Source organism: Talpa occidentalis, unplaced genomic scaffold (genome assembly GCF_014898055.3).
Source record: "Talpa occidentalis isolate TD23 unplaced genomic scaffold, MPIMG_talOcc4v2.1 talOcc4.14, whole genome shotgun sequence".
Taxonomy (NCBI): Eukaryota; Metazoa; Chordata; class Mammalia; order Eulipotyphla; family Talpidae; genus Talpa; species Talpa occidentalis.
In genome coordinates, this window is record NW_023601433.1 from 26483207 (window position 1) to 26506085 (window position 22879).

Sequence of the window (22879 nt, forward strand, 5' to 3'; positions counted from 1 at the left end):
CCTCCAGATGACTTTATAACAACTTTTCCATCATCATCAACAACTGCAAACAAACAAAAATCGGCTTGATGCTCACTAGAGCTGTGCATCTAACTATGAAAAATGGAATCAGCTTTGACTGCCTTTTCCAGGTAGCATTTGTGTAGCAGGGGATTTTTTCAGAGCTAAAAAGAACTATACAGTTACCTAATGAGACATGTGGTGATAAATTAAGTTGTAAGGAACAGAAAAGTGACTGAAAAGCTCATCTGTGCCCACTTCCAGAGCGAGCTCACCCCACAGTCTGTTCCACCTGCTCATCTCTATTAATGGTGTGTTTACACCCTCATGTCATTTATAGCAAATACTTGGTTTCAAATATCAATTCTTGTCACCAATCAGAGTCTCTGTGGAAACAAGCTGAGGGCAGGAAGGTAACCTGGACCCCTGTTCTGGCAAGAGTGACAGTGCAGAGTAGGAGCCAAAAGGCTGAGGAGGGGGGAGTCTGCACACACCTGTTTTCATTTTGTATATATATATATATGTATGTGTGTGTGTGTGTGTATATATGTTTACATATTTGTTCATTTTTGTATAGTGTTTGATTTCTCCACTCAGGTGAATGCCCATAAAATTCCCAGCACCAAGTCACCCCTGAACCATCCCCATAGTCTCTTGTGCTCTTCCTCTGCTTTTTTGACCCCTCTCCTTCCCCTTCCCCTGAGTTATGTCTCATTTCTAGTTTGCCTGCAAGTTTTGTATTTTTTTTTTCTGATCCCTTGTTTGATTTCCCTGTATTACTCCTGTAAGTGAAGACATGCAAAATGCTTCATTTTCTTTCTGACTGATTTCACTGAGCATTATCCCTTCCAGCTCCATCCATGTTGCTGCAAATGGCATGCGTTTTTGATGCTTTTTATTTGAAATACCCCCACCACCACCACCACCACGGCCACTTTCACTCCCCTGACGCTTTCAGGACAAAGCCTTTTCAGTCTGTTCCTGGGCAGTAGTCAAGGACACACATTTTCATTATAGGATGAAGGATTCCTGGGATCTAATATCCAGCTTGCTGCCTATTGTCAACCGTACTTTATTGAGCACATTAAACTGGCTACGATAATATCTGTTGTATATTTACCAAAAGAGAAAAAATTATATATATATATATATATGCTCACATATATAAAAGTAATATATAAAAGTTAGCATGTTAATTAACTGGATTGTGGTAATTTTTTCTACCATGTGTATGTATATTAAATCCTCATGTTCTGCACCATAAATATTTGTCTTTTACACACGAGTTTGTTTGGAAAGCATAAAATATTGGAAATCCAATTTCAAAAGTAATGTTTCTTTTTCTTAAGATTTATCACATTATTGAAATTCATCTCTCATCATGTCTGTATCTTTCCTACCTTCCTGCCTTCACTTTCCCAAGTCTAGGTACTGACAGACCTCTCCATATTGAAGAATTCACAGATGATTTTCTCTCTCACTGTAGGGAAAAAGCTGACAATGCACTGAGAATTTAATAAAAAAAAACAAAACACAGAATGTCCTACTATATTATTGTGTTGGATGATGGGTGGGTTATTAATTACATATGTGTATTATATATATTCATACACATATACATTTTATATACACGTCTCTGTATCCGTATACATGAATATATACTTACTCCAAATGTAGTATGTTAGACAATGCCCCAAAATTTGTATAATTAAAATCTTTACATTTTCATGATCTGTGGCAGAACACAAGCCTTGGGGAAAATAATGACCATAGAAAAAATTCATGGGACAGAGAAAAAGTAAGGACAAAGTGAGGATGTTGCCAAGTTTGAAGCAACAGCAGGACCATTGCTAGTATGAAATGCTACAGCACACAGGCCCCACAAAGCTGCTCCAGTGCAAATCCCTACAGAAACACATACACACAATAAATAAATCAAAGATGTGAGATGGGTAGGCAGATAGATAGATAGACAGGCAGTTAGGAAAGGCAAATAGGAGAAATCATACTTTCTGAAAATCTCCTAAGGAGGTTCCTGGAGGGCCAATCAGTGGCAGCAGCACAGAGGCCCTGAGCTCTTCAAACAGCCCCTCCCATTGCCTATCTGATCAATGCATTGTGCACTGTCACCTGTTTCAAGGGACCCGTGTACCAGAGTGTGACACTCCCTTCACCTTGAGGGAGCTTGGATTGTTCTGTGCCTTGACTATTCTGTGCCTTTCACCCAGAATGTGAAAAGCAAAAGTTTTTTTTTTTAAAAGATATATTTATACAAGAACCGGGGTACAGGCCAGAATGCGCGGGAGGGTAAGAGGATTCACCAGAGATAGTGTGGGGAACAGAACAGGCAGATGGACTGAAATACACTGCTGAGGGGAGCAGCGGGCGCGACAGGAGAGGTCTGCCACGACATGTGGGACGCTCACCAGTAGGCCGGGATAGAACCAGCGCTGCAGAGACAGTGGACAGTTTCACAGTGTTGTGCTCAACCGCCTGCGCCACCAGCGGGGGCCAGCAAAAGTTTGAGATAAAGAACTTCTCAGGGCAAAAGTCCTGGTGTGAGGAACTACAAATGCTGAAAACAGCAGCAGATTGTTGTGCTGAGAGTAGCAAAACACTGAGGCTTCATTAACGCTCTCCCTGATTTCCCAGGCTTGGCTGGGGCCAGGGGGTTGCCAGTTCCCCGCACTTAGGCATTGCTCAATTGCCTGCTTGCTTCTTTTATTTTTTTTTTTATCTTCTGCTTAATTCTAAATAAAAATGAAACTGCTCATTTTGGAGATGGGTGGCACCTCCGTGGTGGAGGAAGGTGAAGATTGTTGTGTTAAGTCACCCTAACAAGGGTGAAGCGTCACTGACTGTGGGGGTGACACACCCACTTGGCATCTGCTCACTATCAGCTGCACTGTTAATAACATGAGCAAGAAGAACAGACTGGGGTCTGCTGTTTTCAGTCTGGAGTGTGGGTGGGGAGCACAGAGAAGAGGGGGGCAGGTCTAGGTGAGTTAGAGAGGAGATGGAGAGAAAAGAAAGAATGAAATCTCTGCTGTGGGCACACACAGGAATAGGCACTGCTCCAATGCCATGTGGGTGGATGTGTCAGGGTGACCTGTTTCTGGTTGAGAATTTGAATGGATTTTACGGTCCAAGTGAAAAAGGAACATACATGTATTAACCATGGGCTAAGGAAAGGAGATAGTTGTATATTTTTTCTATTTTTATTCATAGACTTATTTGTTTTAATTCAAATATATTTAGTGATCAACACCTACCTACCACGATGCTTCAGACATTTAATGCTCTGAAGAGCAAACAAGATCAAGGTCATGGACAACTTGTCGGTTTTCCTGATTCCCATGAAATATAGTGAACTTGTGATTTCTGTGAATTAATCAGAAGGAAGCAGTAAGCATTTCCAGGAACGCGATGCCAATTCTGAAGCGAGGAGGGACAGCAATTCGTTCAAGCAGTCTTTGTAAATCTCTATGGACATCCATACCCTCTCTAAATGTGATATTAGCAAACTGTTAGCTCATTTACAACTAAATCCGGATTAAAGGTCGAATAATTTTGCATTATATACACAAAAGATTTTATTTAAATATCAAACATTAAATATTTTCCTGACTGTCCAGATGGAAATCGAGAAAGTGGGAACAGCAGGCAAGAGGAGAAAGAGCCCAAGCAACATCCTCCGACCTGCCCCGCAACTGTCCAAGGGAGGGATTTCCTCGTGGCTTCAGAAATGCCTGAGAGCTGGTTTCTAAAACGTTACCTCTACCGGGGGTCATCGATTCTCTTTCTATACAGCCTATCTGATCCCACAAAGTGGGAGAAGCCCAGGAAAGGAAACACATAGCCAAGGGCGGGGCCCCTGCTGTGTGAGGGAAGGGCCTGTCCTACACTACCACACTGGTCTCATCAGTGACAGTGGGTGGCGGTGGCACTAGAGGAACTGTCATTTTACCTTGCACTGTGAGTCCTTCCCACAAGGAATTTCTCCTGGAGAAATAAAAATTTCAACCCTGGTCATCCCAAAAGACACCGTGAGCCTGGTTAGGTCCTCCAAGTAGGGATCCCTTGCAGCTGACACTGTCGTTCACTGACGTTCAGGCTCATCGCACAGTAGTTGAAGCACCTGGCAAATCGGTGATTTCAGTAAATGTCCTTTGCCCCTATTTCTCGGTTCACTATTCAGTCACTGCTTTCTAACTTCGCTTCACAAACTCAAGGTACTAATCAGGTACAGCCTTTCTCACTCTAGTAGTTGTCATTGCCGGGTTACCTGCTGAGGAGCCTCCTCTGCTGCCTAAGGAATGGGATGCTCCCCCCACAACCCTTTGCACATCAGATTTCCACAATCTTTTAAAGTGTCCATTAAATTCAGTGGCAAACATTATTGAATAACTGGTTTAATCACTGATGTGAAGGAAACAGAGGAGCAATAATAGCACACGCCAAAAAGTGCTTTAAAGCAAATATATTTCCTTTGTACTTTCATTTTATTTTTCAGAGGCAGAGACTCTCCCCAGTTCTCTGGCAGGTTTATAACAACAACGAATGGACGACTGATGGACAAGATCCAGTCACTCTTAACTTTCTCACCAATAGGCTTAAACTACCACTTTCACCCAACATATATAGTTACGCTGGGCACAGAGTCCACATCTACAGAGGAAGCTGTGGCTCAAGTGTAGGGGAGTGTCACGGGGGAACATCTTTTGTCCTTAATACATCTTTTGTAACACAAGTGTCTCCACATTGTCCAAGGATCTGCATGGGTAAGGCTGGTGACAGCTCCCTGAATCACCCACACCCATAAAGCTTCTATACTTGCTATTGCACACACAGTCTCACTCTTTGATTTAATAAGCCCCCTAGAAAACTAATACTTTCCCTTCAGTCAATTCCCTTTCTGTGTGCATTGCAAAAGTTGAATTCAAGAAAGGAGACTCCCCACTCTAACTCACAGGTGGAGAGGTCATTACTCCCTCTTCCTAAAACTGTCAAGCCCTATACAATCAAGGTGACTCATGATTGAACATGCATCTCCTACAATTTGACAACTTGAGTGCAGAAACTGGTCTCTAAACTCTAGCTCTTCTGTGAAAGCAGCTGTGTCCAGACTGTCTTAAACAGGTTAGCCTGTTTGCCCAAGATCCAAGAACAGATCCCATCTCCGAGGGAAGACAGAACCAGCGCTGCAAGCTCAGTTTGCCTTTCCTGTTTCATCAGAAAGGAGTTCAGGGAGAGGGTTTCATTGCACAGTTGCCAGGCAAGGATGGCTCAGGACTCGCTCATTTTCTGTGTAAAAATGTCATCAAATTCCCTCATTGAACCTGTTCTCATTGTATCAGAAAAAAATATAGGTGGGAAGATGGTTTATATTTCTGTCAGCTTCATCTTCTTCAGCAACTATGCTGTCCTCAGTTTCCTGGCACTCCCTTTCAGCAACTTCATGCTGTGGTTCTCCACTTCCCTGCTCCACCTCTTCACAGATAACATCTAACATGCTGCGTGCAAAAGGCCACTAGGGCATGAAATACCCCCTGATCCTGACCTCCTCATGTGCACATGGACCCTGTCATAAGACCAGCACAGCAGTATGTTCCCATCAGCCTTTCCTTATCAGACCGTCTTCCTCCTACTTCTCCTCGTGTTTATTTTTACAGTGAACTGGAACATCTCCGTGTCACATGCCAGCCCAGGCTGCTCAGAGGGGAAGATGCTGGGTCCAGGCTGCAGGGCTAACGGTTGCTGCCACTTGAAAAAATGTTCACCCTTCCTTATAATTAGGGAAATGAAAATCAAAATCACAATGAGATATCATCATACACCTGTAAGAATTGCAACTATTATAATAGCTGGAAATAGACATGATGGAGATATAGAATAAAGGGAACTATGATCCACTATTACTAGAAATATAAATTGGAACAGCTGCTAATTGGGGAAAACCACATGGAGTTTTCACTAAAAAAAAAAAGATTTTTATATGGAATAGAAATACTGTAGAATACAACTACTCCACCATTGGTGACTTATATATTTTTTTTTAAAATAGCTTAGCTATAAAAAGCTAAGCTTTAAAAAAACTTAGCTATATAGGCATCCTTTCATTCATTGCAGCATGATCTATAATAGCCAAGTCGTCAAGCAGCATAATTTTCCATCAGCAGATGTGTGCATAAAGAAGATGTGATATACATTATATATATGAGAGAAATGTATAATGAAATATGGCTGCTACAAAAAGATGAAATTTTGCAAGCTGAGAGCACATCAATGGACTTGAGAGTATTATGGTAAGGAAAATAATTCAGAGAAAGTATGACAAATACTGTATGATTTCTAGTATATGTTGAACATAAACAAAGCCAAACAAAACTCTCTGATACAGGGCACAGTCTGGTGGCCCCAGAAGGGAAGGGGCTGAGGGTGTGGGTGGAAAAGGAAAGGGACAGATGGACGGGGATGGATGGAAACTAACCCTTCGGTGATGGTCATGATGTGGTGACCACCCAGGTTGAGTTATAATGATGTACACCTGGCACTCAACATTACAAACTAGTGTTTCTCAATAATTGTATTGAAGGGAATAGGCTCCGTCCTGCCACTCCATGCACAGCTGTCAGAGATGGATGCCATTAAGAGGGGGTGACTTCTGATGAAGGACAGAGCAAGGCCTGAATGAGTAGTGTCTTTCCTGGCACCAAGTGCTCCTGCAGCGCACAGGGTCCCGAGGCTCCCTCTGGTGGTGGGCGCAAGCACTGCCCAAAACAGGAAGACAGGACAGAACCTTTGGATCTTTAAAAGCACCAGAATCCTGGGCTACAGGGGAGCAAAGAATAAAATTTGCAGGACACAGGACTTTGACTCAACCTGGACGTGTCTCTTGTTCCTTGATGTTCTCTCTGATGTTGTGACTTTCTAGAGAAGAGATTTAGGACTGAGGTACCCAGAGACTTGGGTGACGGTTTGGTGAACGATGTCAGCCCTTCACTCAGTGTCCTGGTCAGTGTGTCTGAGGTCCCAGCATCTGCTGCTTTCACTATCTCCCCAGGAGACAGCAGGGTGACCCCAGGGTAGGAGGAGAGAGGAAGCTGATTTGCTTGAAGCATCTTTCTCCCCAATGGGTCCAGGAGGCATGAAAAGGCCGAGGACACCATACTCCAGCCCAGGAGCCCAGGAGGCTGCATCTTGGGAGTGTCCCCACCATGGCCTGGATGGTGCTTCTGCTCGGGCACCTTGCTTACAGCTCAGGTCAGGGGAAGGGACTCTCTCCTAGGTCTGGGGGTGGGCAGAGCACATAAAAGCAGGATGACCCTAGTCTCTTAACAATACCTGCCTCTCTCCTGTCATTTCAGGGGCTGATTCTCAGACTGTGACCCAGGAGCCATCCCTGTCAGAGTCCCTAGGAGGGACGGTCACACTCACCTGTGGCCTTAGCTCTGGGTCAGTCTCTACTGGTAACTATCCGGGCTGGTTCCAGCAGACCCCAGGCCACGCTCCACACACGCTGCTCAACAGCACAAATAACCACCCTCTGGAGTCCCAAATCGCTTTTCAGCCTCCATCTCTGGAAACAAAGTCGCCCTCACCATTATTGGGGCTCAGGCTGAGGATGAGGCCGAGTATCACTGTGTACTGTACATGGGTAATGGCATTTACACAGTGTTGTGAACCCATGGGGAAGTGCAGCCAAAACCTCCTCAGATGGCCAGAAAGGCTCAGCCTCAGGAGGAGGAAAGAGAAAGGCTGAGGGTAAATCCCTGGGGGCAGAGAGGCTCTGTGACCTTGTATGTGCTGGTTCTTTCCCAGGTGCCTTCTCCTGGACCCCAGGCTGTGTCCATCTCCAGGGTGAGTCCTGGGGACGGTGCCTGTGCCTCCTCCATCCCTCTCTGCTGGTGATGACCAGGAGAGCCCCCAGCTCCCCAGCTCAGAGGCTCCTGCACCAGAGGAAGACTTCTTATTCAAAGAGCACTTACACCTATACCCTCATCCATGAATTGAGCATGCAGAGAAAGGAGCATTTCCTCTCAGGGTTAAATGGGAGCATTATTGGGAGGTTCTGGAAATGGAATTCCCCTTCTCAACCCACAGAATCCTGTGCTGTAAGTGAGGATCGGCTTTAACCAGCATCCAGGAGACTTGTGTGAACAAGAAAGGTGGTGCCCTGTCTCTGCCTCTATTGTTATCAAGGCAATGTTTAACATGTTGTGAGGGTGACATCCCATGACACATTCACCCCCCAAATGACCCTTCAATAATCCAAGACCCTCAGAAACTGATTTAAAAACGAAGCCATCACTGAAATTGTGGTTGAAATCAAACTACAGCCAGGAATTGAAGGATTTCATGCAAAGGTCCTCTCAGGATTTAAGAGTCAGGAAAATAAAAATTTGAATAAGAGGTAATAGACAGACACTAGCCATGAGATGATTTAGATGCTGATATAAGTGCTAGATAGTTTTATTCAACAACCATAAAATCCATAAAATCACTAAGTACAAAAACTCGCAACAAATGAAAAAGGAGAAAATCTTAGAATTTATAAGAGTTCTTAAACATAAACTAAATGAAAAAAAATTTGAAAAAACCTAATTTTTCAAATTTCAAATGAAAACTCTCTTCAGTGACTCAAACATAGGAAACAATTATTCATTTAAAGTAAAAAAGGTGTCGGGCCTCCCCGGTGGCACAGCGGTTGAGCGCTGGGTTGTGAAGCTGCCTGCAGCCTCTGCAGGGCCTGTTTCATCCCTGGCCACAGGGCTAGGGTCCCACATGGAGTGCAGACCACTGCTCCACTCAGCAGTGTACTTCGGTCCTTCTGCCTGTTCTGCTCCCCGCTCTGGCTCTGGTGAATTCTCTCACCCTCCCGCGCTTCTGACTGTACCCAGTGCTTGTATAAAAAATAAAATAAATCTTTAAAAAAATAAAATAAAGTAAAAAAGGTCTCAAATTTCTTCTGCCTACCTCCCCACACCACTAATATTCTCTAGAGCACACATCAGGGGGCGCTGTGGGACTTCCCAGAGTTGGCCAGGCTCGCTCAAATGGTTCTGACTGATATCTGTGCCTGTGCTCATAGCTCCCGTGAGTGGACAGCAGGTGCTTCCACCCAAAGGACAAACACAGACACCCAGATACCCCAGGACAAATCCTAGGATGAAGGTACACACTGGATTGAGGACCCAGAATTGAATCGTGGCGTGCTCTCATATTTGCATAATGTACCCCCAAAAAGACACCTGGGACAGTTGAAGGGACATTGCAGACACCAACACCATCTGTGAGTTCAGGATGACTTAAAAGTCTTCACTATGACCTCGGTTCTCAGTCCTAATCCCCCACCTCACTCACTGCCCAGTTTCATTGGAAACACTCTGTACTGAAATCCTTGATTTTTCAAATACTATACAAGTGTCATGGGCATGGCTTCTGGATTTATCTCTGTGTCAGTGTGATGATCTATACCATCAACACAGGGTACTCACCTCGTCACTCTGGTGAGTGGAGCGCATGGGATGGGACACAGGACATTGAGTGCAGACCAGGGCTCAGTGTGGTGATAGGAATGGACAGTGATGACCCCCATCCTGACCACAAATGCCCACGGAGCTCTCCTCTCACCCGGGCCCAGGACCCCTCCGTTATCAGGGAGCCCAGAGGTGAATCCCAACCACACAGACATGGTGGGCTCATGGGAAGAAGCCCCTTGTGTGGAATATGAGCAGTGTTGGACATTTTTGCAGAAAGTAATAAGGTTCACATTCAACCCATGTGATCCTAGGGGATGCCAACTGTGCTAGCTGGGCAAGAGCAGATGAAGACCCACAGACTGCGCATCTGTGAAAAGAAGGGGAAAGCATTGTACCCTCCAAAACCTTGTCTTCAGTGCCCTCCTGTGTGTGAATATGGGGAGGGTGAGGTGGAGCAGGAAAGTCAGGTGTTGTAGCTTCATAAGCAGAGTGGCTCTCAGTTTGTTGACATGGAATATTCTGCAAGAAGAAAATGAGGTTTCTTAACATTTTAGGACAACTCTTGCTGCTCCATTTTCATGCCTAATCTCAATACTTCCTGGTATTTATTTATTATAACCAATGAATAAATTTTCCCCCTGACTCATCATCACTCAACTCACCGGCCTCCTCAGAATATTCCATGAAGAAAGATGGGCTGCTCCCCAGGGCTCCTCCATGACCTGTCTGAGTTGAAAGAGAAGATCCTCTGAGTGACTGAAAGGAGAATGTGTGATCACAGGTATTTTCTCACGACCCCTGAGTCTAGGATTTGGGGGATATTTGCAAGGTGAAAGCAGAGCAGAAAAGGAGTTGTTTAGGAAAAGGGTTATGGTTTCTGCCGTCACCTCTCCACACATTCATAGCAACAGCAGGAACAAAACTCTCACTTTTATTTGTTATTAAACTAAGACAGAGAGTAAATCAGGGAGGATAACTTTATTTAAAATACAAACAAATTGTATGTGACCTAAAGCAAAAATATGATCAAAAAATGACACAGATACACTGAAACTAAAAGCTTAGTATTACACAGCTCCATAAGTCACTTCAAAAAATAAGTCACATTTTTCACTGGTGTGAGGCTTACCAAAGCCTTTTATGACAGCCAAGCACAAAGTCCGATATAATCTGTAAACAAAATGATATGCATCAAATGATACTTTGAAATATTGCTGAATTATCCACTTTTGAAAATGTCATTGGGGTGATCCCTAGAAGGTATCTGTTGAGTCATTTACTTGGGCTTCCTCTAAAGCCCTTTACAGCTCACTGGTCCATGCCCTGCGGCAGCTGACTAAGTACACATCTGCATCATTTAGATGTTGTATAATGTACTCACAATCTTTCTATACGTACCTGTTTGCGCTTCCCTGTCAGCAAACACACACAAAGTGGTGAATCACAAGCCCTGGGGGCTGAGCCTAGAGGTGTGAACAGAGACTTTTTCTTGGTGAGCTGCAGATCCCTGCTGGGCTCTCAGGACTTGGGGCCATGGTGACTGTGAGCCCTGCGACCAGCAGGGGGCGCTGTGGGACTGCCCTGTATTCCACATGCAGCAGCCCAGTGAAGACATTCATACCAAGGAGCCTGGGCTGGGGATGGCCCTGGGCTCCCTGATGGGGATTCGGCAGCCATATGTCCTCTTGCTAGGCACAGTCCCCTGAGTAGGGGCCTGAGTGTGGTGGCAGCAGGTGCTTCCTCCCAGGGATCTCCTAAGGGCGAATCAAACCTTCCTCCTCAGTGTGGGATATGAGCTGAGATCCAACAGCAGGTTCAGGGGTGGGGCTGGAGGCCCCTGAATGGAACCCCATTTCCATGCACAAACCCTCCTGTGGCAGAGGGTGGGGAAGAAAAGGAGGCCTGGGGCAGCCCAGCACAGGTGTGCTCAGGGGGTATGAGCACCATGGCCTGGACGCCCTTCTAGTCCTCCTCTCTCACTGCACAGGTGGGGACAGACCTCCGAGACCCCGAACTATCCCTAGTCTCATTTAATCCCAGGAGATCCTATTCCTATCTGGGATCGATGTTTATTTGGATTTGTCATGTCTGTGTCTGCAGGTTCCCTCTCCCAGCCTGTGCTCACTCAGCCACCTTCCCTCTCTGCCTCTCCTGGAGCCACAGCCAGACTCACCTGCACCCTAAGTAGTGGATACAATGTTGGTAGTATCAAGAAACTCTGATACCAACAGAAGCCAGGGAGCCCTCCCGGGTATCTCCTGAACTACAACACAGAATCAGAGAAGGACCAGGGCCCCAGGGTCCCCAGGCGCTTCTCTGGAGCCAAAGACGCCTCGGCCAATGCAGGCCTCACGCTCATCTCTGGGCCGCAGCCTGAGGACGAGGCCGACTACTACTGCAGTATATATCATGGAAACACAGACTCTACACAGTGCTCCAGATCCAGGGGATGTGAGACAAAAACCTCCCCGCTGCTCTGCTCTGCTCACAAAGGGAGCCTGGGGGGACCTTTCCACCTATGTGTGGGCTCTCACCCTGCAAAGACAGAGCCTCATACACATTCCTCAGGCCTGGGAGACCCTCAGGAATGGGCCTGCCCATGTCAGCAGGGACCGGGGCCCACAGCGCCCATCACTTGATGTCCCACATTTAGTTTCCATGTCTGTGGAGGACTTAATATTTGACTCCTCCCCATTGAATGGGAGGTCAGGCCATTGCCTCCTTCATAGGGCTTGGGGATTAAATTATGTCATCATGTGAATTATTTCATGTGTGGCCCCCAAAGTAGCCAAATTCATTGTCCCCACTCACCCACCTGTTCTAGGAGCAGACACCCCAGGATGGCCTCTTCCCAATCCTGCTTGACTCCTGCTCTTTCCCTTCCCCCCATTCCATGACTTACCCGTCAAGGCAGGGAATGTAAAGAGAACTGGTTTTCACTGGAAAAAATCTGGAATAAAACACAGAATCTATCAGATACGGGACAGTCGTGATGGACAGGGCGTGAATCTCTGGGTGTCAGCGCGGGTGTCCGCAGCCCTGACACGGGTTCTCCCCTCTCTCCCTGGGGATGGGGACACGGGACATGGAGACACACGTGGCTCAGTGTGGTGATACGATTGGACAGTGCTGACCCCATCCTGACCGCAAATGCCCACTGGGCTCGCCTCTCACGTGGGCCCAGGCCCCTCTATTGTGCCAAGAACTGGAGGTGAATCCCAACCACTCGGACATTGTGGACTCCAGGGGAGAAGCCCTGTGGGCGCAGACATGAGCAGAGTTGGACATTTTACAGATTTCAATGATGTTCTCAGCCAACCCATGGGCCCCTAGGGGCTGCCAACTGTGCTAAGCGGGCAAGGAGAGATGAAGACCCGCAGACTGTGCATCTGTGTAAAGAAGGGGAAAGCAGTGTGTCCTCCAGAACTTTGTCTCAGCGACCTCCTGTGTGTGATGTGGGGAGGGTGGGGGTGGAGAGAAATCTCAGGTGTCACACTTCAAAAGCTTAGTGGCCCTTAGTTTGAGTGACATGGAATATTGTGCAAAAAATGAGGTTTCTTATAATTCCAATTCACTTTTTTCTATTCCATGTTCGTGTCTAATTTCAGTTCTTCATGGTACTTATTGATTAAGGCCTCTGATACATTTTCCTTCTGGCTTTTATCTCTACAATCAATTCTGTCTCCTCAGAATTTTTCTGGTTTCTTGTGACTGTGATGATGGAGTCTGAACAGCACCCCAGTGCTCCTCCCTCTTCCTGACTGAGTGTTGGGGTCTCCAATGTGGCAACGGCTCACAGACTTGCCCTTGGTCCCTTCTGGAGAAGACAGAGACCTGGCCTCCCTTTCCTCCCTGCAGAGCCCACTCACCCCAAGACCTTCTACACCTCCGATGACACGGAGTATCTCCACTTGTTTGGGCCCTTTGCACAGGTGGGATGTTTACGTGCAGTGGGCTGAGGCTGCTGGGTAGACACCTTGACTGTGGGTCTAGATGTGAAGAGTGGTAGTTGCAGAGAGTGAGCCCTGAGCCCAGCACTGACCAGGATGCCCACATGTCCAGTAGCAGAGTCTGTGGTGTCTAGACCTTTCTCATGGCCCCACAGCTGAATACTTTGAGGGTTCCCCTTGTGCTACAGAGGTCCCCCAGCCCTACCAGGTGTAACACATTTCCTACCACTTCTGGTCCTCATTATTCAACTGGATCCTGGTTTAAGTAGAGGAGGGGCTTGGGCAGCCATCAAAAAGTAGAGTATTTGCGTGGAAACCTCTCACTTTCAGGAGGGGTCATATAAGAGTGCTGGGTGGGCTCGGATCTGGTTTGGGGTCAAGAATAGGACCTGGGGGGCATCACCCCCATGACCCAGGCTCCCCTCCTCTTCACCATGCTTGCTCTCTGCCCAAGAGCTGCCTACAAGGAATTCTGGGAGATGACACTTACCTCCTCCTTGAGAACAGGCACAGCTATTGTTCATTGCACAATCATTTAGGGACATTATAAAAGTCTATACGTGCCAGAGCATAGAGCAATGCAGTGATCTGGTGCTGAAGATTCTTGACAAATTCAGTGAAGAGGGGGGATGAGGGATAAAGAGGAAGATGTAACACCTTGAATCTTATTGATGTTGCTTGAGTTAAGATGAGATTTGAATCATGTTTTGCATTTGTTGCATAGGTTTTCCTTTTGTAAAATGGCTCACAGTATTATTACCTATTCTGTTTTACTGTCCAGGATGTAGGGGTGTGTGCTGCTGTGAATGATCCAGGGTGTCTGACACCCTGTGATTTCACCAGATCCCAAGTCAAACCCTTCTCTCCCCCACACAGAGGGGCATCACCCTGGGAAGTATAGAAAGGACTGGGGTCAGGATGTGAAGCCACAAGGGTGAGGGATGCTGGAGGTCTGAGAACAAGGAAGGGTGTGAGGTGTGTGAGGGAACAGGGCAGAGGGGTTGGGTTCATGCCCAGAGCAGTGAGGGTCCTAAGGGGGTGAGCAGCTACTGACCTGCCTGAGGTGAAGGAGGAGGATCCTCTGAATGGCTGAGGAGAGAATGTGAGATCACAGGTATTTGCTCAAGACCCCCAGAGTCTAGAAGTTTGGGGACTTCCTCAAGGTGAAAGCAGAGTAGAAAACGGGTGTGGTGAGGGAAATGGGTTGTGGTTTCTGAATTCAGCTCTCCACACATTCCCGGCTACATGAAAACATTAAACTCTCACTTTCATTTGTTTAAACTGTCATAGTGAGTAAGTCACCCAGGAAAAAAATTTTATTTAAAATAAAAACAAATTGTATGTGTCTTAAGAAAAAATTCTAACAAATTATATGACACAGATATAGCAAAAGTCAAAATCTTAAGATTACAATGCTCCATATAGAACTCAAGAAATATGTTAGTCTTCACCCACATGAAGTTTTCCAAACCCTTTCACGAAATCATTTCTAATCTGTAAACAATATTAAATACATTATGTATCTTCAAATTGTTGCTGAATTACCCACTTTTCAATATGCCATTGATGTCATTTCTAGGAATTTCCACTCCACATTTCCCTGAGCTTTCTCTAAAGCCCTTCAAAGCTCAACTGGTCCATCCTCAATAGCACAGAATTTAATGCTCTTCTGGATCATTTAGCTTTTAGTATAATGTTCTCAAAATAGTTCTGTGAGTAACTCTTTGCACCTCATTGACAGTATTCAAATACGATGTATGGGAATCACAGTCCTAGGAATCAGAGCATGCAACTGTGAATAGAGACAGTCTCTCCTGAGCTGCAGACACCCATTGGGCTCTCAGAACTTCAGGGCAATGTGAGTGAGCAGAGACCAGAATGGGGCGCTGTGGGACTGTCCAGTGTTCTACACACACCAGGCAGTGAGTTCAGTCACATCAAGGAGCTTGGCTTAGGTCTACACCCTGTGCTCCCAGGTGGGAACAAAGCGCTGTGTTCTTTCTCATCTGGCACAACTGCTGAGCAGGGACATGTGTGTGGTGGCAGCAGGTGCTTCCTCCCAGGGTTTTCCCAGGGGTGAAGAAACCCAGCTCTTCCTTAGTGGGTGTGAGCTGAGCTCCTGCACCAAGGCTCAGGGAGGGGCTGGGCAGTGACAGCTTGAAACATATTTGCATGCACAGCCCCTCCTATGGCAGAGGGTGGAGGAGAAAAGGAGGCCTGGGGCAGCCCAGCCCCATGTGGGCTCAGGGAAGTGTGAGCACCATGGCCTGGACCCCTCTCCTGCTTGTTCTCCTCTCTCACTGCACAGGTAACTGGATATGGGGCTGGGAAGTGCCCTGGGAAGATGCATGGGCCCCAGATAAGTCCTCTTGTGTTTAGACCCAGCATCACCATCTCTGTGTCTCTCCCTCTTCCAGGATCCTGGGCCCAGTCTGTGCTGACCCAGCCACAGTCAGTCTCTGGGAACCTGGGCCAGAGGGTCACCATCTCCTGCACTGGAAGCAGCTCCAACATTGGGAGTTATGGTGTGGGCTGGTACCAACAGCTCCCAGGAAGCGCCCCCAAAACCCTGATATCTGGTAATGACAAACGGCCCTCAGGGGTCCCTGATCGATTTTCGGGCTCCAGGTCTGGCAGCACAGCCACCCTGACCATCGCTGGTCTCCAGCCTGAGGACGAGGCTATTTATTTCTGCATAAGTTGGGACAGCAGTCTGAGTGGTCCCACAGTGCTCCAGGCCTGTGGGGAAGTGAGACAAAAACCCTTTTTCTCTTTAGCCAAGAGCGGGCACCCCTGGCAGCTGCTGCTGAGGCTCAGCCTGGGGCTCTGCTTCTTCTCTGCTGCTGTCTTGGCCCAGGCTCCTCCAGGGCTCTCCCTGAGGGGAGGCCCATCCCTCCCTCTGTCCTCAGAGTCACTTCCAGCAGCACATCCCTAGGTGAGGGGTCTTCAAGAAAAGAGAATTTCCTTTGCCTCAGGAATAGTTTACTTCTAAGGTAGTTTGAATTCATTTATTTTGTTTGAGTTTTCAAGAGGAGATATAAACCTTGACTGTGAACCTGTCAAGGGGCCTCAGCACTGACTTGGCTGCTTTGGAAGGATCGGCCAACAGTTTGCACCAGATTTTATTTTTTGCTTAATTGAAAGAAAGGACTGGTTTTGTGTGATTTCCATCTCTGAGTTGGTCATATAGGAAATAATAACAAATAAAATTATTAAAAATTTAAAAAACTTTTCTCCTGAGATAAACATTTTTGTGAATATTCAAATTACCAAATTCACAACAAGCAAAAATGAAAACAACCAAAACTCTTCACCTGGATGTTTGTAACAGCTTTATGCATCCCAACACCCCACCCTCCACCCCAGGAAAAGCACAGGTGTCTCTGTAGGTTGTACATTTAGGGCAAATTGAGAGGAATGAACTATCAGTCACAAGCATGGATGTTAATTTCAAATGGGTATTTCTTACAAAAGAATCATGTCTATAACATTACATAGAGCAGTTTGTTATTCTATCACAACCTGTAAAAGGCACACTCTAGTGATGGGGAAAGATGAGAGACTGACAGGCGTGGGATGAGGGGCAGGGGTGAGTAGGTGAAGCACAGCCATGTTGGCTTGAATGCCAGAGAGAGGAATCCAGTGAGTGCTTTCCATAAGTCGAAGGTCATCCGCTGTGGCGTTGCCAGCACTTGTGGGAAACTGTCATCATAAGAGAAGCTTAATGTGCAGATTCAACCAATGCATCAAGTCAGGGGCCAGGATGGAGCGAGAATGTGACCGGCCTCCTGCCTGCTGGGTGGACCATGAACCCACCTCTCTAAGTGTGAGGAGGAAGCTGCTGACTTGGCAAATTGGAATCCTGGAGTCTGTGAAGAGGAGGGAGGAGCGTGTCCTGGAGCTCCTGCGCTCATGGATGAGGCTGTCCCTGGGGCCTGGTCTGAGATTGGATGTTTCTGGGCTGCGCAAGGCAGTTTAGTGATGAAGCAAATGGCTGTGAGTGGAAGAGTCAGAGCTCTCTCTCTAGGACTGGAAGGTCACTGAACACACGAGGAAGAGCTGGACTAGCCCGGGGAGCCCTGATGTGGAGTGTGGAGCGTCAGCGTAAGGCCATGTTTAGCTTCATGAGACAGATGGTTCAGGAATATTTACAGATATGTACACACATCTGGATAGGATGGTTACATAGATATTAATTCTATTTCAATTAAACTATAAATTTTAACAGGTATGTTTGAAAATATGCTACTGTTACCACATTACACAGTGAAATATTTTTTAAAATGTTTATGTTATCGAAGTCCGAATCAGTGATTTAATATATACTGTCTGTGCTGTCAGATGAGAGAGAAATAATGCCTGTTGTCTCGATATTGGTTTCTAAAACTCTCTCCAACATAAGAGGAGAAATTCTTTGGGAGATGGTGAATCTCAGAAGAAGCAAGAATCACACATGATGAAGATGTTGCAGCCTGGTATTCCGTAGAATAAAGAACCATGCAAACAAACACAGCTCACACATGTGCACACCTGTTAACTAAGATTTGTCAGGAGCACATGAACCAGTGTGCAGGGCTGCCAGGGGCAAAACTAAACTGTTTGTGCAAACACACACTGGAGCAGTGTTGGGTTATAACGCAAAGTATAGGACATATTCATGATGCATCCCGCTAAAATGGTGGAATCAATGACTAATGGGAGGTGGGGGAGGAAGAGACAAACTTTTCAAGAAGAGCAGTGTCCAACAATAAGTGTAAAGAGGTGACACTGATGGGTGTGATCAAACAGAACCCCACACACAGAATGTGGACACATGTCAGAACAGGGAACTCTGACGCCGTCACAGTCAGAAGCCCAATGGAGCTTGGTGACACGTTGTAGGCAGGGAACCTGGCTGAGGCCTTAGAGCAGAATGTCCTATTCAGCAAAGAGTAAGGAAATCTTAATACAGTGTGGCAATGGTTAGGCATTGTGCTCTGTTCCCAACAGTTCTTGTTATGAATCCCCTCCCCGCAAAAAAAAATCTTTCCATAAGAAGTGATCTTAACTGAAAAACGGACGCTGACATACACTTAGTGAAGATGAGGTCTGTAGTGGGGTTCCCTGGTGCAGTGGGACTGGAGTCCTTTGAAAGGGACCCTTGAGCAGAAACTCACACACAAGGAGACTCCAGGTGAGATTGGAGTCCTGCTGCCTCAGGTGAAAGAACTCCTGGTAGCCAGGCCAGAGGTCAGGACTAGATCCCTCTGGGCCGCCATGGGGACAAGCAGGTGCAGGCAGAGTGCAGGGCAGTGAGCTGTGCCAGGTACCCAGGTAGGAGAGGGGCAGTGGGGAGGCCAGGGAGGCTGCTGCCATGTGGGGAGGGGGTTGTGAGCCCCCAGATCTTGATGGAGGGGTGACTGGCCACAGCCTCACTCAGGTGTTACTGTCCTGGGCGAGATACAAGTGGACAGGAAATCATGGGGTCCTGAGACCCCTTAGAATGGCCCTCACAGAGGAGGGAGTCACCTGAACACCAGGAAAAGGTGACTTGGGGGCCTGAGGTCACGGAGCCTGAAGTACCTCCCAAAGAGGGGTGAGGACAGGGGATGTGTCACCTGCAGGAAACAGATACTTCATGGGGTGTGTCTTGAAGTCTCTGTTCCCCAGTTTTATGGGCACAATTACAGACACCATGGCCTGGCAGGACAATCAATGGAGACCCCAGGACCACAGGAGAGAGGTGGGTCCCATGCACAGGATCAGCCTGGAACAGCTGAACTTCAGGTGGCTGAATAATGTGTCAGAAAGTAACATCGGTCATGGATTTCATGTCATAACTTACAAATTATAAGTATAAATTACAGGTTCACCATCTAGAGAACATCAGGAAGGTGGTATTAAATGAAAACTGAGTCAAGTAACACTATGGCAGGGGCAAGAGGGAAGAGTTAGTGGAAATTGTGTAATATCCTCTTAGGTGCTTATGTCCTCAGAAATTTCATGAAAACTTTCCCAAGTAGAGAGCCAGTCACTATTCAGGCCTGAGAAAATCACAAAAATGTGGTAGATTAGAAACATGAGGTAACTGAACCCTTCAACCTGAATATTTTGTGAAAATATTGTAGGGCATCTAAGTTTTAATACACAACCTGGCCTTGGAAAGTGGCATTTAATCTCTAGGTACGCGGTATTTCACTCCTAGTCCGTGTCCTCTGCTGGCATCTTCCAATAAACCTGAATGTCCCCGACCAGGATCTCTTGCCCAGATTCTAGAGCTTTCCATATAACTCACTCTCTCCGGCACAACACTGAAGCAGCACACACAGGTTAGAATCTCCCAGTTCATGGAGTCCAGGTCCATGGGCCACACTGTCACCCCTGCCGGGTGTCCAGACCCTGCTGCCCACTTCCCTCAGCATCCTTGGGTGACAGCATCTCCTCTCAGCCCTGCTCTGGAAGCACCAGCATCTGACATTCTGTGTCCTCCTCTGTTAGGATCTGTTCACTAGCAGCACAGGAGCAGCCCAGGTCTGGGAGCCTCGATCAACTCTGCCATATATCCAGGTATCTTGTCCTCAGCAGCACAGTGGTCCCCCACACTCTCTGCATCAGTCTGCCCACTAGTCAACCTATCTAACATTTATGCAAAGCCAGTGAGGCATGCCAAGCCCATATGCCCTCTCTTCCTCCCCATTGAGGAGAACTCTCAGGACTTGGATACACATAAGTCTAGAAAACAAATGAGGTGATGTTTGATTGAATGAAAGAAGGATGGTCTCCTGCAGATCAGCAGGCAGTGCCATGAGCTTTTCCCTGGGAGTTACTGCAGGACAAGATCTTTCAGCTGGGTGCCACCCACTACTCCCTGGAGGACCCAGGATTGGGCCCTTGGATTCTTTTTTTTTTTTTAATATTTTATTTTATTTATACAAGAGCTGGGGTATAGGCTAGATGCGCAGGAGGGTGAGAGAATTCACCAGAGACATAGCGGGGAACAGAACAGGTAGACTGACGAAATACACTGCTGAGGGGAGCAGCCAGTGAGACAGAAGTCTGCTCACCAAGTGGATTGCCCTGAGGCTGGCAGGGATCCAACTGGCACTGCAGAGACTGCAGACAGCTTCACAGCGCTGCACTCAACTGCCTGCACCACCAGGGAGGCTCACCCTTGGTTTCTTCTGGAGACTCAGCGGCCTGCTCTGTCTAGTCCAGGCCAAGTCCTTTGCCAAGAGTCTGTATGTGGCAGCTGCTTCCTCCCAGTCCACCCACAGGGGAATCTACTCAGCAAACCTCCTCCCTTTCCAAGGGACCCATGTGCTGCAAATGCAGTGGTTAGAGGAAGTGAGTGGGACATATTTGCATGGACAGCCCCTCCCCTGTGAGGCCAGAGGGGAGAAGATGAAAGAAGCCTGGGGACCCCAGCTCCAGCTCTGTAGGGACCAAAGTGCTGTGAGTACCATGGCCTGGTTCCTTCTCCTCCTGCTCCTCTGTCACTGCACAGGTAGAGACAAGACTCAAGAGACCCAGACTTTCCCTATCCTGAAGCATTACCACTGGCCCCACACCCATCTAGGACTGATCTTCTCTTGCATGTGTCTGTGTCTGCAGGTTCCCTCTCCCTGCCTGTGCTGACTCAGCCGCCCTCCCTCTCTGTGTCTCCTGGAGCCACAGCCAGACTCACCTGCACCCTGAGCAGCGGATTCAGTGTTGGCAGCTATACCATACACTGGTACTAGTAGAAGGTACAGAGCCCTCCCCAGTTCCTCCTGTACTACTACCCAGACTCAAGTAAACACCAGGGCCCCGGGGTCCCCAGTTGCTTCTCTGGAGCCAACGACTCCTCTGCCAATGCAGGGATCCCGGTCATCTCCAGGTTGCAACCTGAGGACGAGGCTGACTACTACTGCAGAATATATCATGGAAACACAGACTCTTCACAGCGCTCCAGACCAAGGGGAAATAAGGCAAAAACCTCCCCACTGCTCTGCTCTGCTCACAACGGGAGCCTGGGAGGACCTTCCACACCCACATGGGTGGGCTCTCACCCTGCACAGACAGAGCCTCATACACATTCCTCAGCCCTGGGAGACCCTCACTTTCTGGGTGCCCAGGGAGAGGCCTCCCTCCCACCTTTGAACAGGTAAACAGATCATTATCTAGGAAGATGTGCAAATTATAATTAAATGTAGAGATGTTCAACAGTGTAAGGTACTTTGAAAATGCACCTGTAAATCATGAAAAAACACTAGTCTCTGGGGCTTCCCCGGTGGCGCAGCAGGTTAAGCGCCATGCTGTGAAGCTGTCCACAGCCTCTGCAGTGCCAGTTCGATTCCCGGCTGGCCAGGGAGATTCCTACATGGTGTGGCAGACCTCTTCTGCCTTGCCCACTGCTCCCCTCAGCAGTGTCCTTGGACCATCTGCCTGTTCTGCTCCCCGCTCTGTCTTTGGTGAATTCTCCCACCCTCACATGCCTCTGATTGTACCCCAGTTCTTGTATAAATGAATATAAATCTTAAAAAAAAAAAGAAAATCTTAAAAAAAAAAAAAACTAAACTAAAAAAACACTAGTCTCCTGTTAGAGTGGCTCAGACTCAACACAATTATATCATTACAACCTGTCCAGGTGTGGGCAGCAGAGACTGTCACTCATTGCTAGTGGGAAGGTAAATGTCACATTCACTTTTGAATCACTGTGGCTACTAAAGTCCCATGTGAAGCAATCCAGAAATCAAACCCTATAGGTAGTTCCTAAATCACTGACTTGTGACACACAGAGTATGCAAATAATTTTTTTTTACTGATGAACTGAATTCTTTTTTTTGGTGAAATGATGTTTCTTAACTTTATTTTTTTATTATTTTATACATTTTTACATCATTTTTCATATTTGCACATAATTTATTTCTGATTTATTCAACTGTGAGCATGTGAAGCAACCAGTAAGTCTTTTTTTCCCATTTAGTTTAAATTTTATTTTTTTATATTACCCATACAATTACAACCCCCTTATTTTGACCCCAAACCCTCCTGTCCCCGCCCCCCACCCCCATAGAGTGTCTCTGGTTCATAATTGTTTGTTGATTTTGATATTTTGTTTCTTATAGTTATTCTTTTTCCTGGTCCCTTATTTAAGTTTTCTAGATTCCTGCTATGAATGAGACCATCCAGTATTTTTCTTTTTCTTTCTGGCTTATTTTGCTGAGCATGATTCTTTCCAGCTCCATCCATGTTGCTGCAAATTGCATGTGTTTATCATTTTTGAATGCTGAGTAATATTCCATGGTGTATATGTACCACATCTTCTTGATCCAGTCATCTATTTTTGGGCATTTGGGCTGTTTCCAAAGCTTAGCTATTGTAAACAGTGCTGCCATAAACATAGGGGTGCAGGTGCTCTTTGGAGTTGCTATTTCTGTGTCCTTTAGGTAAATACCTAGGAGTGGAATTGCTGGATCATATGGAAGT

The 22879-nt window shown here is 46.7% G+C and overlaps 1 long non-coding RNA gene and 1 gene segment (V, D, J or C); both read left to right on the forward strand.

Annotated features, from left to right (window-relative positions):
* Positions 1-15694: 15694 nt before the first annotated feature.
* On the forward strand, positions 15695-16371 carry LOC119244036 (immunoglobulin lambda variable 1-40-like). The segment is given in 3 exon segments: positions 15695-15740; positions 15850-16181; positions 16342-16371. Coding segments are annotated over 3 exon segments (408 nt in total).
* A 1923-nt stretch (positions 16372-18294) lies between these two features.
* On the forward strand, positions 18295-21605 carry LOC119245226 (uncharacterized). Of its 2 annotated transcripts, none has more exons than XR_005125222.2 (4): positions 18295-18363; positions 19910-19978; positions 21023-21156; positions 21269-21605. It is a non-coding gene; the product is annotated as an uncharacterized LOC119245226 (long non-coding RNA). The 2 variants fall into 2 exon arrangements; XR_008551915.1 differs by having other exon boundaries at positions 18340-18605.
* The last annotated feature ends 1274 nt before the right edge of the window (positions 21606-22879 follow it).